The sequence below is a fragment of the Patagioenas fasciata genome, chromosome 2 (genome assembly GCF_037038585.1).
Source record: "Patagioenas fasciata isolate bPatFas1 chromosome 2, bPatFas1.hap1, whole genome shotgun sequence".
Lineage (NCBI taxonomy): Eukaryota > Metazoa > Chordata > Aves > Columbiformes > Columbidae > Patagioenas > Patagioenas fasciata.
In genome coordinates, this window is record NC_092521.1 from 61,571,929 (window position 1) to 61,589,146 (window position 17,218).

General features: G+C 38.1%; 1 protein-coding gene across 2 annotated transcripts in view; it reads right to left on the minus strand.

Annotated features, from left to right (window-relative positions):
• Window positions 1-16,689, minus strand: part of NETO1 (neuropilin and tolloid like 1) — a 70,029-nt gene extending 53,340 nt beyond the window's left edge. For both annotated transcript variants that reach the window (XM_071804290.1, XM_065831753.2), the window contains exons 1-4: window positions 15,926-16,689; window positions 12,353-12,406; window positions 10,533-10,670; window positions 971-1,219 (exon numbers count right to left, since the gene is read on the minus strand). In XM_071804290.1, coding sequence (XP_071660391.1) covers window positions 971-1,219; window positions 10,533-10,670; window positions 12,353-12,406; window positions 15,926-15,953 — 469 coding nt within the window. In that variant the 5' untranslated portion in view covers window positions 15,954-16,689. The remainder of the gene's footprint in view (window positions 1-970; window positions 1,220-10,532; window positions 10,671-12,352; window positions 12,407-15,925) is intronic.
• Window positions 16,690-17,218: the final 529 nt, after the last annotated feature.

The window sequence follows — 17,218 nt, forward strand, 5'->3', positions numbered from 1 at the left end:
CTATCTTCTGTGATGATACTGGAATAATTAAGCAAAGAGAATTTGGGGCCTGTTAATTTTAGCAGATATTATAAAGAATATTGTCCACCTAATACAACAATTTAGCTGAAACAATAGTGGCATAATTGACAAAATTACATAATAATTACAGTGCTTTAGAGTGAGCTATATTAAGGTATGACTCATCACTCAATACATAAGAAGGTACAGAACTACGTCAAATCCAGCAGTGCAGTGCAGTATACTGTAGCTTCAGCCAAAAAGGAAATTTAAAATCAGCAATCTTTTGTTAATAAGTGGGGAGAGGAGGGGAATTAATGGAAAGTATGACTATGAATTTTGCTTTACTTTAATGAATTAAACTTTAAAAGTGACAAGGAATAGTTGTACCATTACAATTAACATTTACATATTTTTTAGGAAAAAATATTTAATAGGTTTTACTATTTGAACCTCACGCTTCCTCTGGCAATATGTGTAATAGTTTGCTTTATTGAGAAGGGAGAACTATTCCACTCCTCAGCTAGAGAAATGATTAGTGAAGTGGAAAAGCAATGATGGAATTTTCTGAGATAACTGTATATTTTTATTAGAATACTTTATCAATGATCGTTTTGAAAGAAAAGCTGCACACTGTTACAATCAAGCATAAAACATGTACCTTCCCATGAAGCATTTTGAATGGTTTTCTGTAATAGAATTTGATTGAAAACAATTGTCTTAAAAACTACAGAGGCTGAATACGTGCATCTTGGACAAAATTGTATTGAGAATTTCTTCCTTGAATAAGAATACTTGTTATGCAAAAGATATATATACCTTCTATAATTTTTCTATCATCTGTTAACATAAAAATTTCCTTGATAATAAACATAGTCCCATTTAAAGATATCATTCAACTGCACAATTATACATCATCAACGAAGTTACGAAGCTTTTTCTATGAAAAAGTGTGATGGTTTGTACTCACCAGGTGTAAAGTTATACCGAGCAGAAAACCCAATAGATTCCAGCTCACCATCAGCAAAAAATTTAATCCATAGGAATCTGCCACTGGATTTTATCATAGGTGGATTTTGCTGTCCACAGAAACGTCCAATGATTGGGGAAAAGCCAAAAGGTCCATCTCGTACTTCAATATGGTCAAATTTACATTCCCAAGAAGGCTCTATGGAATATTTTTCATCAAAGTGTAATTCAATGCATTGTCTAGGGGCAGCTAGAGATGAAAAGAAAATTTTCTTATTATTTTCTAATCAAGACCCTTCAAACCTAAAACAAAATTAAAGAAAAGCAAATATATAAATTTTGTATGCACCTTAATGTTTTGAATAAAAACTTGTTTGAAAATTAATATATCTATATTTTTATAGATTTTACAGCACTAGCTTACTTGTCTATTCTTTTCCTTTAAAAAAGTGCTCATGACAGCAGTTCTTAGCAAAACTAAGAGATATCAATGATGTAAATCAAAACACAGGTTGAGAACAATGGGTTCAAACATAAAATATTTCTAAGAAACCTATGTATCTGGAAAACAGTGTTATCTCATATTTGGCAAGGGGAGAGGGGAATGTTAATCAGAATAATGTTTTTACCTAATGCTTACAAAGATGAAAAAAAAAAAACCTGATCAGAACTGTACTACAATAAAAAAGACAAATTTTATTCCTATATGTATTGCAGTCAATGACAAGCTTGAGTGTAATTGTTTATACTCAGAATTACTTATCATCTCATTTAAAACATAAGGGCAAGTGTAGTGAATTCTCACTTAAGGAACTGGATAAGCATGAAGAGAAATTAACATCTAACTAAAGAGCAAATAATATTCTACTGAAAACCCTGAAGAAACTTTATAGCGATCACTTGATTAGACATAAAAACACCTTTATTCATAGAAACTAAGCTTAGTGGCAATCAGAATGATGTCTAAAACAAATATTCCCTGGCATATCCTGCATAAAACAAAATAGTTACTCATTGAACTATAGTATTTTCTTCAAAGGACAAAAAAAATAGTTTTGTCTACAATTTTTTCTTATACACCATCCCTGAGGTGCGCTGTTCCTACACTGAATCCAGTCCATAGCAAAACATGTATGTCTTCAGTGTCTAGACCACGGTGCAATACAATCTTTTGCTGACAAAGCCTCCCACTAAGACAAGGGTATGTTGTGTCACTGTTTACTGTGCCTCTCATAGGATACTGTCCTACACTTCACACGTATTTGAAGTGTTGAAATTGCTATGAGCTTTGCCTGAGTTACCATTCCTTTCACATGAAAACATGTAGGACCAAACTCCAAGCCCAGTGCATAAGCTTAGCCTGGAAACTGCTGCCACTCCAGCAGTCAATATCCTTCCATTTCTTTCCTCAGAAATAATAGGAAAACTATTACTGTAATGACAACCTAGATTTTGTATTTTGGAATGTTGTAAAATAAAACTTTTGGCATGACCTTAATTCACATAAGAAGGGAGACTATTTAAAATGAAATAAGGCATTAGGTAAGTCTTATGATCTTTACATAAAAGCACAGTTAGATCCCATTTGGAACTATTTCATGTAAATAAATACAGTATCATTTCATGAGAAGAACTGAAGTGGTTTATAAAACACATTATTTGAGAAGAAAGCTTTACTTTCAATATTAATATAATTGAGTGATGGATATTTATTGAAATATTTAATTTAACATCAAAAAGAAACCTTATCTACTGTTCTCAAATTGAAGACATTCACAATTACGGAAGTACTTACTATTGGCTTGTTCTTAAATATACCAATTTACAGGAAATTTGTGATCTTTGAGCACATACAGATTCAGTAGCAAAATTAAAACCTTAAACTTTATATATAACTGCACCAGTCAATGGAAATGAAACTACTTTGAAAGTGTGAAAAAATTTACGAAAATTAAAATCAGATAATAAAGCATCTAAATAAGATCTTATTAATGCTAGGCTGGATGAGGTCTGAAGACCAAAGTAGATCTTTCAGATCATAGTAAAAGACTAAATAATTGGAAAACATCATCAATTAATTTTATTCAGATGTTTCTGCCCTTGGCTTCAAATATTTGTAACATACATTGATCTAAATTTAACTAAGCAACAGCAGGGCAGAAGAGAGAAATCAGCACCTTTCAATCTTGCATCCTATTTTGTATGCTCTTATTCCATGTAAGGAGATTTGTTGGGAACTACTCATCATTCACATAGAGACTGCAGGGTCAAGTATCAGAAACTCCATCCTGACTACATTTTAGGCAACCTTAAAAATGATCATTATGGCTTGAAAATTCTGTATATGCACTATTCAAATACTATGCTATTATCCTACCTAAAGCTTTATATGTTATGATGTTGCAAACTAGATATGAAGATGAATTCTGATAGTGTTGTTAGTGTCACACAGCATCATACCACAGTGCATGGCTGCTCTGATTTCCACAACAACAAAGAGGTACCTGCTTCAAAAATGGCTTATGTCACTAATGTAACACTTTTGTCCTTTAAAAAACTTCCTGTGTTAGGTTTTCAGTACTCTATTTCATATGAAGAGCAGGCTTACAAGTACTGGCCCGTAGTCAAACACTTAACCAATCTTCTTTGAATCCAAGACTCATGTAATATAGGATAAAAACAAGCATGAGTTACCTTCTGAGTTATAGCAGTTATTTGATATGATTTTTGGTGTTGAAAAGGAGCCCAGTTATAGCCTCAGTATAATATTAATTGAGTCTTTGTGGGTAAACGACAGTTAGGTCTACAGAGTTGCACGTGAGGGGTATTGACTCAGTGAAAGCACAATTTCCACAACCTCCATGTAGCTCTCTGAATTTCACATTGCAAACTAGTTTTTTGATCAGAATATGACTATGGTTTACTCTTCTCTGCTTTTATTTATTTTTCAATACAGTCAAGATGGGGCTTTTCCTAGCGAAGCTCAGCTGTTGCTGACGGATCAGAAAGAATCACATCAGCTCAAAGAGTGCTTAAGAGTTTCTGCTTTCCCTCAAAGTTCCCATGTGTAGAGGTTGCTCCACTTTAAGAATGGAACATTGACAGTTAATTAACACTGTTTCTCCACTGCTAAATAAAAGAAGGCTGGGGGATGAATTTCAGGGTTGGACCACTGCCATTTGCACTCCTTAAATGTTAAAATCACCTCCTGTCATCGTTTTGGCCATGCCAGTCAGAACTCCTAAAACCCATTCTTAGGCTGATATCAGTGAAGGACCATTCACAGCAAGCAGTTTGTATCTATACTCTTGACTGGGAAGGTGAAAGGAGCTAATCTATACATGCGTGATTGTGCATATCAGCATTAAGGTCTGACCTTATTTCAGCATTTCCTGACCTATTTTAGGTATTAGGATAGGTACTGCCTTGTGTCCCAGCCAGCTCTGCAAGATAGACCAAACAGGACAAGGCCCTTTCTCTTAATTCTTCTCAGAAAAGCAACATACTATGTTTCTGTAACCGTGAGGACTGTGGGTATCACAAAAGATTGGGCAAAGGGAGGAAGGGGTGCTATATATGCATCCATGCACTTTTTCATCACATGCTTTTAAATGCATCTCTGTGCTTCACCTTGTACAATATTTAAAGATTAAATGTTTGTTTGCAATAATCTACCTAAGAAACAAAGCTATTTAAGTCATCCTGGAAATGACCATAAGGAACGAAAGTACACAATTCAAGTTCGCAACTTTAATTTCCTTTTAGACAAGAAGTTATTGTTCTAGATTTACACTCTGTCTTTGCAAAAGGTTTCTTTGCCCATCACAAGCTAAAACAAGCAGGCATTATATAAATACATGTCTTGTGCCACAGCATTTGCAACGAAGTGTGTGCAAATGTGATCACAGTAAAACATACAGAAATAAAGTGAGAACAAGTCTGGAACAATGACTAATAATAATGTATGTGTAGTAACAGGAAACAAAACCAACCAAACAAAAAGACTAAAATATTCAATTATTCCAAACTGGGTTGGAATCTGGCCATCTAATCACAAAAGGAGGGATGGAGAGGTCATTTCTGGTATCTTTATTCACAGGTGAAGACCATTCATGTCTTCCAAACTTTTTCTGTGGCTACAATGTCAGGAAAAGTTGTTGTCAAGTCCAAATGAAATCTATTGAAGCTGTCTCATAAAATGATTTTACTTCAAATCTTAAATATCTTCCATACTTAGCATTCAATTATCTTTCTTCAAAAAAATTTAATAACATGGAAAGACTATGTAATGCTTGCATGTTTTGTCATATTTTTCATCTAATTATCTTACATAAATGCTCTCTTAAGATTTTACATTCAGTGAAAAAAAGCCATTGGGCTCCAACTTGTGGTAGAAGAACAGTCACAGCAAAACCTCACAATTAAGGTTTTAATTCTGATCAATTTCTAAGTCTGTGTAACTGATAGCTGAATTTAAGCAAAAAATCTGTTTCAATTTACCAGATATGTGGAAATGAGACATTGAACTCAACAGCTACCCCATCTATCTGAGCTGCTACAGTACTAATAGTTTTCAATAATCCTTGATCTTTCTCATTGTCCAGCTATTATTGATAAGAAAGTCACCCAAAGCCTCCTTTTAGAAGAGGATTCTTACTTGGTTTTGAGGAAAACTTTTAGAACACAAAAATCACTATGAAATACAAAAGGATTTTGAGCACAAATTTTTCATACAGTGATGCATGACCATTTTGTACCATTTGTGAAATACCTAGGATTAAAAGTTTAATAATCTCTAGTGAAAATACGTAAGACCTTCAAGAGAGATAGCTCTAAATGTCAACAAACATATAAAATGGAAGATGTATTTCATATCTCTGTAAAGCAGCTCTAGTCCTTACCTATATTTATAAATAAGAATTTAATTATTAAAAACTGAAGAATGGATAAAATCTTACGTTACTTGCAGGATTTCCAATTCTTAAGAAATCTTGTGTACAGTATGACTATATCACTCTTGAAATATTTTTGACACAAACAAAAGCCCTTACTCCTACAAACTCTCCTGTGCAAATTTCCTTTTGCAGCGTACATGCCAAATTTTCTGCAGTCTGGCAGAGCCTAATGCTGCCACTGCAATTGTTTCGGGCAGCTGTGAATTTTACCAGGTTAGAATCATGAATATGCAAAACAAGGGTGAATTTGAGCCCAACAGGGAATTTAATGTGTACACTCATGTATTTCCTACATTTTCTACATACAAAATAAGACTGGGAGAAAAAAAAAAAAAATTCTCAATGCATTTTGAAAGGCAGATGGGATTCATCAGAAGCTCCTCTATAGCATAATAATTTTTCTATACTGAGTCCATGACTTCTGGATGACCTAAAGGATTTCTTTTATAAAGGTATCCAATCTGGACTTTAAAATTCCTAGTTATTCCAGTAGTTAAATATCATTAATACTATAATAGAAAAAAAAAAAAAAGAAAAAGAAACTTCTAGCTGTTTGAACTGAATATGCCTTCGACTGCTAGGATAGAAGCCTCTGCAGTCAGAAATCCTCTTCTCTTTTAGAAACTCATAGTCCTGGCAATTTTTGTCAGCTCCTTTACATCACCAAAATACGAAATGATAAAAGGTTTGCGTACATTGTAGATGAGCAACAATGTGAGGGAAAAAATTGTATCATGAGATGGAATTCAATTTTATTACTATATACGGCCTGCTGAAGTCCTCACTCAAGTCCACTAAGATCAGTAGAAATTGTGCTTGAGGGAAGCCATCAGAATTTACCCTAGATTGTGTTTGATAGCAAAAAATGAAGGAGTGAAAGCAAGCAGCCTCAATTCTGTTCCTGGCAAAAACATGAAGAAGATTGTTCTGGGAGTTATTGAAAAATATCTGAACAACAACGCAGTCATTGGTTCCAGTCAGCACGGGTTCATGAAGGAAAAGTCCTGCTTAACAAACTTAATTTTGTTCTACAATCAGGTTACCCACCTATTTGACCAAGGGAAGCCTGTCAATGTGATCTTTTTGGATTTCAGCAAAGCCTTTGTTACTGTCTCTCACAGTATCCACCTGGACAAGATGTCCAGCATGCAGCTGGGTAAACACACAATACAGTGGGTGAGCAATTGGCCGATGGGCAAAGCTCAAAGGGTTCTAGTAAATGGGGTTCTGTTGGGCTGGTGACCATTAGCAGGGTTCCACGGGGATCCACCTAGAGACAGTACTCTTCAATGTCTTCATAAATGTCTTGGACTCAGGACTTGAGGGAATACTAAGTAAGTTTGATGATGACACAAAACTGGGGGGAGCTGTTGACACTCTCAAGGGCAGAGAGGTCTTGCAGAGTGATCTGGACAAATTGAAGAACTGGGCAATCACCAACCACCGCAAGTGCCAGATTTTTCACCTGGGACACAGCAACCTGGGCCGTACATGCAGACTGGTGGACAAGATGCTGGAGAGCAGCTCTGTGGAGAGCGATCTGGGGGTTCTGATTGACAGTAAGTTGAACATGAGCCAACAGTGTGTCCTGGCAGGCAAGAGGGCCAACCACGTCCTGGGGTGCATCAAGCACAGCATTGCCAGCTGGGCGAGGGAGGTGATTGTCCCTCTCTGTTCTGCACTGGTGCAGAGTCACCTGGAGCACCATGTGCAGTTTTGGGCACCACAGGATAAAAAAGATATTAAGTTACTGGAGAGCGTCCAGAAGAGGGCTATGAAGTTGGTGAAGGGTTTGGAAGGGAAGCCGTATGAGGAGCAGCTAGTCACTTGGTTTGCTCAACCTGGAGAAGAGGGGAGACCTCATCGTGGTCTACAGCTTCCTCGCAAGGGGATGAGGAGGGATAGGTGCCGATGTCTTCTCTTTGGCAACCAGTGACAGAACCTGAGGGAATGGCAGGAAGATGTGGCAAGGGATGTTTAGGTTAGGCATTAGGTAAAGGTTCTTCAAACAGAGAGTGGTGGAGCACTGGAACAGGCTCCCCAGGGAGGCAGCCACAGCCCAAGCCTGACATGTTCAAGAGGAGACTGGACAACGCCCTCAGACACATGGTGTGAACTGTGTGGTTGTCACATGAAGGGACAGGAGTTGGACTCCATGATCCTTGTGAGTCCCTTCCAGCTCAGGACATTCTATGATTCTAAGCAGACAGGAAGAAACCTGATGATTTATACATGTATTTAAACTTGCATCACACAATTGTCTGTATGGCATATACAGTCCTGGTATACTGAACTGAGACATACAAAGGAGAAATAGTAATATGGGAACGCTTTTACAGATCATATGAACAGTTTCCCTAGCTTGGTACTTGGTATTTGACAGCAACCAGAAGCTACTCAAAGTGTGTTTATTTTTGTCAAATTTTTCGTACATGGCTATTCCTGATCTTTTTAGGTAGATGGAAATAGACAGGAGGAGATCAGATTTGAAAACATTGTACAATATGAATGGTTCTTATCAAATTATTTACTAATAGTGTTGTGATCATCATGGGTTTTAAAATACCCTGGTACAATCCAAACTGTTGATTATGGCTGGAGAAGAAGCAGAATGTATCAATGTTGTAAGAAATTCTGTTAAACATTTTTTTTTTCCAGATTGATTTTTCCCCTAAAATATAACGAGATGTCTGTTAAGTTTGGATTATTCTTTTTGCTATACATTGATACAAACTTGTCAGTGTGGAATTTCATCTTCATCATAGAAGCTATTTGATTAAATCTTTCCTTCCTAAATTGTTCTTAGACATTTCCCATGTGAGGTATTTTAAATCCGGTTATTTCAATAATGTATTTACTACTTTTCAACTTATTAACTATATTTTTCTAAGTATTGAATTACTATAAAAAGGGCAAAGGTCTTTAGAAAAGAGCTCTTCAAGACACCTTCTTGCTAACAAGAACATAGATACTGGAGTAGGGTTTACGAAAATGGTCTTTTTTCTTTTTTTTTCTTTTTTTTTTTTTTGCACAGCCTTTCTCTTTAATGATAAAATATACCTCTGTGTTTCAGATCCTTAAAGAAAAAATAGGCTTACTACTTCCCAACCTCACAGGAATGTTAGAAAGATTATTTGATCAATATATGCAAAAAGACTTGAATCTACCAACATAAGTGTAACAAAAAATATAACCCTAAGTAGTATGTATTGAATCTATACATTTATCTTAAAAAGGTATTTTAGATCAATTACTGAACTGTGAAAGAAGTTAAATGTTTACCATAGGTCTGCTTAAATTTCTGACTCAGGAGGGATGACTGGACAATCATAAATTTTCTTTAAAGGGCTTGTTTGACTCCATGATTTATTATCACCTCTTTACTTCTGACTTCAGTCAAGTTACCTAGTGCTAAAGTGGGATTCAGAGTTCTCAGTCACTTTGCTGTCATTTCTTTTCCTAACCAATACATAAAACATTTATATCCATCATCCCCCTAGAAGACTTTGTAAAATACATTCCTTTTAGTGACTTAGCACCAGATTTGAAAAGACAGACTTCTTTTTAAAAGTGTCTAGTGAGGGGTTCTAAAGCAGTTAATTCTGTTGGAACTAGCTATACATCTTCAAAAACCTTTCTTGGAACTATCTGCACCTTTAGCTAAATAAATATTTCTATAATTTCTGTTTCCATAATTTGTAGTTAATAATTCTGTCCAACCAATCATGGGTAGAACAAGCGTCAGTATTGTATATTGCGTATATGCACAACTCATAAATGAATCTTCTTGGTTCCAGTGACTTACCATTTTGTACCTGATTCATCTTTTCTGCTCCTAAAATCCCACAGTATCTAATCTCTATTACTTTCCACAGATTCATTTTTACAACAGTCCCTTCAATAGCCATTGTACTAAGACTGATGAAAAGAAACCATGTAACTTGCTTATAATATATCTTTAATCTTTCTTATATACCTTCATGTCTGCAACTGTCCATTCTTTGAAAACTGTGTCTTAACAACTGTTCACTGTTAATGTTTATTTTTTTTCATTTATTTTCATTTCTCATGAACTCTTGAATAGAAAATATTTTTTACATTCACTATATGGATGTTTTCTGTGTGACTTTCTTTACTGTGCTTTGCCTATCTATACTTGTCATCTCAGTTATCATAAGTTTACCTATATGAAAGTTAAAATCATTTTTGTTTCTTGTGTTCACATTTTTTACCCATTTAAAAATATTCTTTGTTCTGTCATGTTACAGCATTTTAGGTTCTATTCATTCCCTGAATATCTTGAAATAAATTCTACTGTGTTTATTACTAAGTGACTAATGTGTACTTAACACCTGAACTAATTTATAAATGATGTCACTAAATAAATCAAATGTTTTCTATTATTTCTTAGTATGTCCTACAAAATGTTTACATTTTTTACCAAAAGAAAAAAAAAAAAGTGCAGAGATAGAGCTTCCCTAAATCTTATGTTCTGAGAAGATTTATCATGAGCATATAGGCTTTACCTATTCTTCACACATAATGAAATAAAACACTTTGTTTTTAATACCATTGATTATAGAATAAAAAGATTTTTTGGCTGGTCACCTTCTATAATGTAGACGCACTCTCTGTCAGGAGGATACTTGTTGGGGTAATTGGGAGAAGTGAAGATGCCTCCTTCTGCGTATTTTGTCCAAGTTCCACACTGCACTGGTTTCTGTCCTTCGGAAGTAGCTTGTTTTTCTGTGAAATGATCACATTAAGCATTATATAATTAGCTCCCAAATTATTACATCCTTATGACACCTATAACTCTTACAGAATAAAACAGTCCCTTCTGTCAGTAGCCTCTGCTTTTTTCTGTTGAGACTGAGAGCGTGATCTTCGACCTGGGGGAAAATTAAGCTGTTCTTTAGGGGTATGAACATACAATTCTTAAAACATTTTTTTCAAAGCAGAGACTTGGATGTTTAGGGGAAGACATTGTTTTTTAAATAAAATCCTGTAAGGAAAGCATGTAGTCAAGAAATGGGAGACATGAGTTTTCCACTCATATATCTGAAAATGCTCAAGTATGTGCTGGGTGAGCAAGCTACATGCTGTAATACAGGAATACATCAAAGCTACAAAATCAAGGAAAAAAAAAAAAGCAGAATTATGATAGGATGTAAAAATTGCTTTTAATTCATAGCAGCTTGACTCTATATTCACTAGACCGAGATGGAGGGGCGAATTCCTGGATTCAGATTCATAGATTATCTTTATTTTTATCTTGCTGTTTAGCATAAAATTAATAAATAGCTCTGAGGCCAGGAATCACAGTCCAGAACTTTCCTTCTCCTAGGTGAATCATCAGCAAGCAGAGTCAGGCCTTGTTTTTTGCTTTCTTTCTAGCCCTGAAACTCTTGCACTCCTTTCTGCACACTGGCAGAGAGCCTGGAGACAAAGGTTTGAGAGTGTTCAGTCTGAAGAAGATGAAGAATCATTTCCTGGGCATCACACTTTAACAAATAGGCAAAAATAAAATGGATTATTTGGAGAGCAAAATATTGAAGCTGGTATTAAAAGGAAGGATGGTAGATTCTAGACCTCACACAAGTGTCCAAAGAGGACTCACTGTTTTCATCTGAATGAGGTACCTATACCCAAGAAGTGTCTCATCTAACTTAAGCCTCTGATGTGTGCAGTCGAGTTGTTTGAGAATCCCTCTTATGATCAATGGAGGGAGACACGCACCTTCTAAGGATGATTTTAACCACCTGAGATCTGCTTTATGCACTAAAAGTGTTTCTCTTTCTTCCCAATCTGTATCCAAGTTGAGGATAACATGGATCCTAATTTCCTGAAATGAATTCAAGCCTGCAGGGTTTGAGCATTCAGACACAAATTCAGACACATATTGTGCTTACCAACTTTCCCTGCTTGGTTTTTACTGTGCTTAGCATCCAGGGCTTTTAAGAACCTCTTTCTATCCTCACCAATTTCAGATTTTGAATTCTATTTCACCAAGGAAAAAAGATCTTAAATGTAGATACCTCGGTGCCCAAACTGGACATCCCAGTTTGAAACTGGGGATACTTTACAGTCTCTGGTTAAAGTCAGGTTGAGACTTTAGTTAGATTTAGCTGTAGATCAGGTCATTACCTTGTTTAAAAAAAAAAAAACAAAAACAAAAACCAAAAACAAAAAAAACCCAACACAAACAAACAAAAACCAATCAAACAAAAAAACCACAACAAACAAACAATCAAAACACTGGATTTTTTATTTTTTTTTTTTTTACATACAGGCACACTAATACTCAAATGAATAAAGGACAGACACTGGAAGTAGGTGGGCTACTAAAAATTTCAAGAACTAAACAACTGAAATTCATACTTTGGACTCTAATCTAATGTCTAAAAAAATGTCTGAAGTTTACATACCTGTTCCTTTTTTGGTTGCCCCAGACAAATGTAGGATGGTTAGACTTGCTACAACTGAAAGAGAAATATGCATTAGATATCACAGTGTGATAGTGTGTGCTATCAAATCAATTGTAGACCTCTATCTTAAAAGAATACAGAATAAATAGAATTACTGTAAAAAAAAAAAAAAAAGGTTTCATGTTAACTTGCATCCTTAAATTGTGCATTTTGCACAAACAAGTTTCTTTGTAGTCTGTCCTTGTATTTATCTTTGTAAATTTATCCAAATAAAGAGGAGATTTTTTGGGTTTAAATAAAATCACCAGGCACTGATATTTCCCTCCATTATATATATATATATATATATATACATAAGGGAAAAACATTTCACCAACATTTATGTGGATATTCATAGCTTGAACCAGTAATATAAAAGAGGATGGTTTTAACAGAGAGGGACAACCTACAAGGTTTCAGTACCACTTGTCTCACTTATTTCTCTTGCTATGGCTTAATAAAATTTGAAAATGAGTACTGGGACTATGAAAAAAGTGAGGGGTTCACAGCCATCAAAGAATTTGCAAGTCCACAGTGAAGTAAATTATTTTGTGTGCTTAACAGTCTCATTAATCTAGTTTATTTTACTTATTGAGGGGATGTTGTTTTGTGCTGCAGTGAATCTGCAGCCTATTTGACAAACAGAAATCTCCTATTTCCAACCACGATAGGGAAGCTGTGCCTCTTGGGAAGAAACGTGGCCTCTCTTAGAGGAACTTCAACCCAGAGATACTTCATGAGTTTCTGGGAGTTTCTGAACATAACATTTTAACCAGGAAAGGCTAAGAAGCAAACACTTAAACCAGTTGTAATGAGAGTGCTATGGAAGATTAAAGTAACTAATGATAGTATTTTCTTGTCATCACCCATGTCTTCATTGCCTGTTGGAGAAAGCGAGATAGCAAGAGCAAAAGAGCACACATCCATCAGTTCCTGGAGTGCTTGGGTTTTGATCCCAGCTAGTCTGGCATTAAGACTCGATATAGTGCCCAGACTGCACTAAAGTTAAAACAGAGATGAAGCTATGTGTTTATTCTGAATATTTTGGATCGATCAGCTGCCATTTGTTTTTATGATGAGGAATTTGTGGATCTGTGGTCTTTAACAAATGTAACTGATTAGCACACTTTCCTTCTCTTATCACTGAGAGTCACCAAAAGGTATAATGGGGTGGTAACTAGTTACCTAAATGATCTTTCAGAAATGATGCTTGAATCATTTTCAGCTTCTATACTGCAAGTTGAGTACAATTTTTTACCTGGAAGGATGCCACTCCCTCCATATTTTCAGTATTCTGAGTGTATTGACATCTTCATTTCTATGTCTTTGACCCTTCCCACATCATGGACAGTATGAGGAATGGATTATGGTTGACTGATTAAACAGGAAAAGACTGAAGTGCTGGGAAAATGAAGGTTTGGCAGCCTATTCACTATTTCTTGGTCAGGTTCACAGCCCCGGTGTCTTTCTGAATACCCCAGCAAACAGAGATGGATGTTGGCAAAGCTGGTAGTTAAAAACTCTTCTGTGTCATTGACATTCAGTGAGAACATTACATCTTCTGCTCAGATCTGAATGCTACCCAAACTTTCATGTCCTTACTCTCCTCAGGGATGGATTCTGGAAATACATGCTTGCTGAGACTCAGCCTGCCGGCTGTGTCAGAATCTGAAGACACTGAAGGATTCACCCACTTCATAAGTTGCTCATTTACGTTAGCTGTGTTTCATGCAGTGAACATAGTGTATCTATGCCTGTAATCCTCACCAGTCAAAACCTAATTTCTCAATAGCGTAAGGTGTATTGGTGTTAGAATACGGAGCCAGCTGCTGGTGTTCTTTCTGCCCACGACTTTATGGAACCTGGAATAGGAGACACAGCAGCTAAACAAATCCTATGTGAGAAATGTTTCTTCTTAGGCTATTAATAACAATTCATGTCTGATTCTTACAGGTTCTTTTCAATCACTGTTATCTTTTAGCTCTTCCTTCCTTTTCTATATAGAAAAAGAAAAAAAAAAAGTTTGAAGAAAGGAAGAGAGTTGGTCCAAGTCACAGAGGTAATATTACAAGGATGATGGAAAAACCACAGGTCTTTTCAATTCCAGCTCTAGCTACCTCAAAGCATGGAGCTATACTTACATACTATCATGCCAGTATCCATTTTTAGTAAGGAGGCAAAATAATCTTGGTAATAAGATGTAATAACCAAGAAGACACTAACAGACTAAACATTTTTCCGGACATATCCAATGTAGAATTTGTGTGAAGTCAAATACTTTTCTCATATTAACCAAGAAAAGAAAAAACTTCTTGATTTTGTGACAGTAACACTATCATCACCAAAATCTGTACATTGACAGAAATTAAAATTATTGGCTTTATGGGAAAAGGTAGCTCATCATTTTTTATTTAAGCAGTTAAGGCAGTCCATGTTTTTCCATGACCCCTTGCCTTTTTCTTTCTCAAGGCACAGGAAAAGAATAACACTTCTCACAGAAAGAAAAAAGAAAAAAAAAAAAAGACCCCAAAGAGACCAATCACACAGTCTTCACTCACTCAAAACTGTCACTTGGGAAGCTTTGGCAGTACAGCAATAATATTGTGATTATCTGGCTTTGGGAATTATTTTAAAGAAGTTTCCACCAAATTTCTTGTTGTGTTCTCTCTGGCTTCCTCCCTCCACTTTTCCTTCTAATCATGGGTGTAATTACAATCACGCTTTCTAGTGCCACTCTGATTATATATCTTTGCATCTTTTTGGATATGTTCATTTTTCCATTACAAGCTGTCATTAAGAGATTTATCTCTTGGCCAGGCAGCTTTTTGGAGGCTGTGATTTGGCATAGACATGACTTAGCCTAGCGAAGAGTTGTTGGACAGGCAATGCCTTGCCATGGCGCTGCTGTTTTACAGGTGTGGGCGTAGCGAGAGGTGCTGGAAGGAACTGTGGCCACCCCTTCGGCAGACCGGACCCACTGCAAAACTGAAGCGGGAGAGGGGATCCCATCCACGGAGCCCGAGGCCCCCGGTGGGGTCTTCGACGAGTATTCGTTACATTACGGTGCCTCCTGGAGGATATTTCCCGAGGGGGCCGCCCCGCAGCCCGTCGGGATCCGCGCCTGCTGTGGCCTCCGCCGCGGTGCTCGGTGCTGCCCGGCGCCCCCTCGCCCCAAGTGCCCCGGTTCGAGCCTCGGCTGGGGCTGCACCGCACCGCCGCGGACGGCGGGGGCCGTTGTCCCCTCTCTTCACCGTAACCCTGAAAGCCATCAGACGCGTCGCGCCCCAGCTAAAACCTCCAGCCCGAACCGCAAGAGCGTGCCCCCCCGCCCCACAGCACCGACAGACACCAGACCCCCTCCGCTGCACTGCAGAGTGGTGGGAAAGGGGGTGTTGTGTGTGCGTGGAGAGGAGTTTACCCCCACGCCGCGGGGGTCTGGGAGTCCCGCTACGCTAGTTGTGGAGGCATCGGAGGGCAGGAACCCGTGCGCGGTTGCGGAGCTCAGACGGGGGGCGGGAAGGAGGAGATACTCACTGTAAAAGAAGCTGCGCCCATGGGTCATGTCTGTTCCTTACACACGGGGCTTCGGTCTCCACTAATTCCATTTAGATACGGGAGGACTTCCAGTGGCGGGGAGAGGATGGAAGTAGGAAAAAGAAGAAAAGAAAAAAAAAAATCCCAGAGCCCACACACAGCAGAACGGAGCAGCCCTTCCTCTCGCTCGCTCTCCTTCACCGTCTTGAAATAATCACTGCCGGCTCAATCCCATCACGCTCGAGCTATCATCAGCACCACCATAAGCGTTGCATCGCGGCGGCGGGCAAGGCGGCAGCAGCGGCGGCAGCGGCGGCGGCCCGTGCATCCAGGTGCCGGCGGACGGTGGTAGCGGGGCGAGCCGAGCCCCTAGTCACCAGTTTCATACAAAACCAAAAGCAGATCGAAGCATTTCCTGCAGGACTCCGAGCCCAGCGACTTCCAGCCCTTCGGCTTCTTTTGATGCATTGAAGAAGGGATTAATGGGTCCGTCATCAGCTCCCTGTGCTTGCTCCTCTGAAGGGGTGGGGGCGGGCGGGAGGGAACCCAAAGAGGAGGAGTGGGGGAAGAAAGATTTACCAAATAGGGGATTTAGTCATATTTATGTACGATGTGATCCTTATTAGAGAAGAAATCCTCTAAAATCGAATAAATCCATTTTTGCAAAAACCTCTCCCTGCGCGTAGCATAGTATCAAGTGGTGGCAGCGACTACAGGCTGAAAACACATTGCACCGTCTTAAATCCTCTCGGGAATGGACTGGAGCCGAGATAGAGATGGATGAGGGTAGAGAGATGACCCCTCACTTCTCCAGACCAGAGCAAGAAGCAGAAGAAAACCTTGGAGACTCTTCCACTCATTCAGTGCAGGGGAAGGGGAGGGGAAGGGCGGGAGGGTGGCGGTGATGGGGAAAGAATGATTTAAAAACTGGGAAAGGAAGAGCAAGAGGAGAGGGATTTTTTGCTCTTCCCTGATCAGTTCATGGATTAGACAAAATGCTCATGAGTTCCTCCTTGAACTGCACCTGCCAAAGAGAAATTTAAAAGATTTTTCTCCTTGAGAGGCGACTTCTCCATTTACACACCCCCCCACACTCACGCACACTCACGAAAGGGAGCAATAAAACTTTAGCTGCTAATCCTCTGACCGCAGACACAATGATTGCCTCTTCCAATCAGCCCAGAGACGACAGCAAAATCTCTCCCTTTCTGTCCCCCAATCCTTTCTCAGGTTTATATTTCCCCACAGCTACATCCCATCCCAAACACCCATCCCTTTGACGAGGTTGCAGAG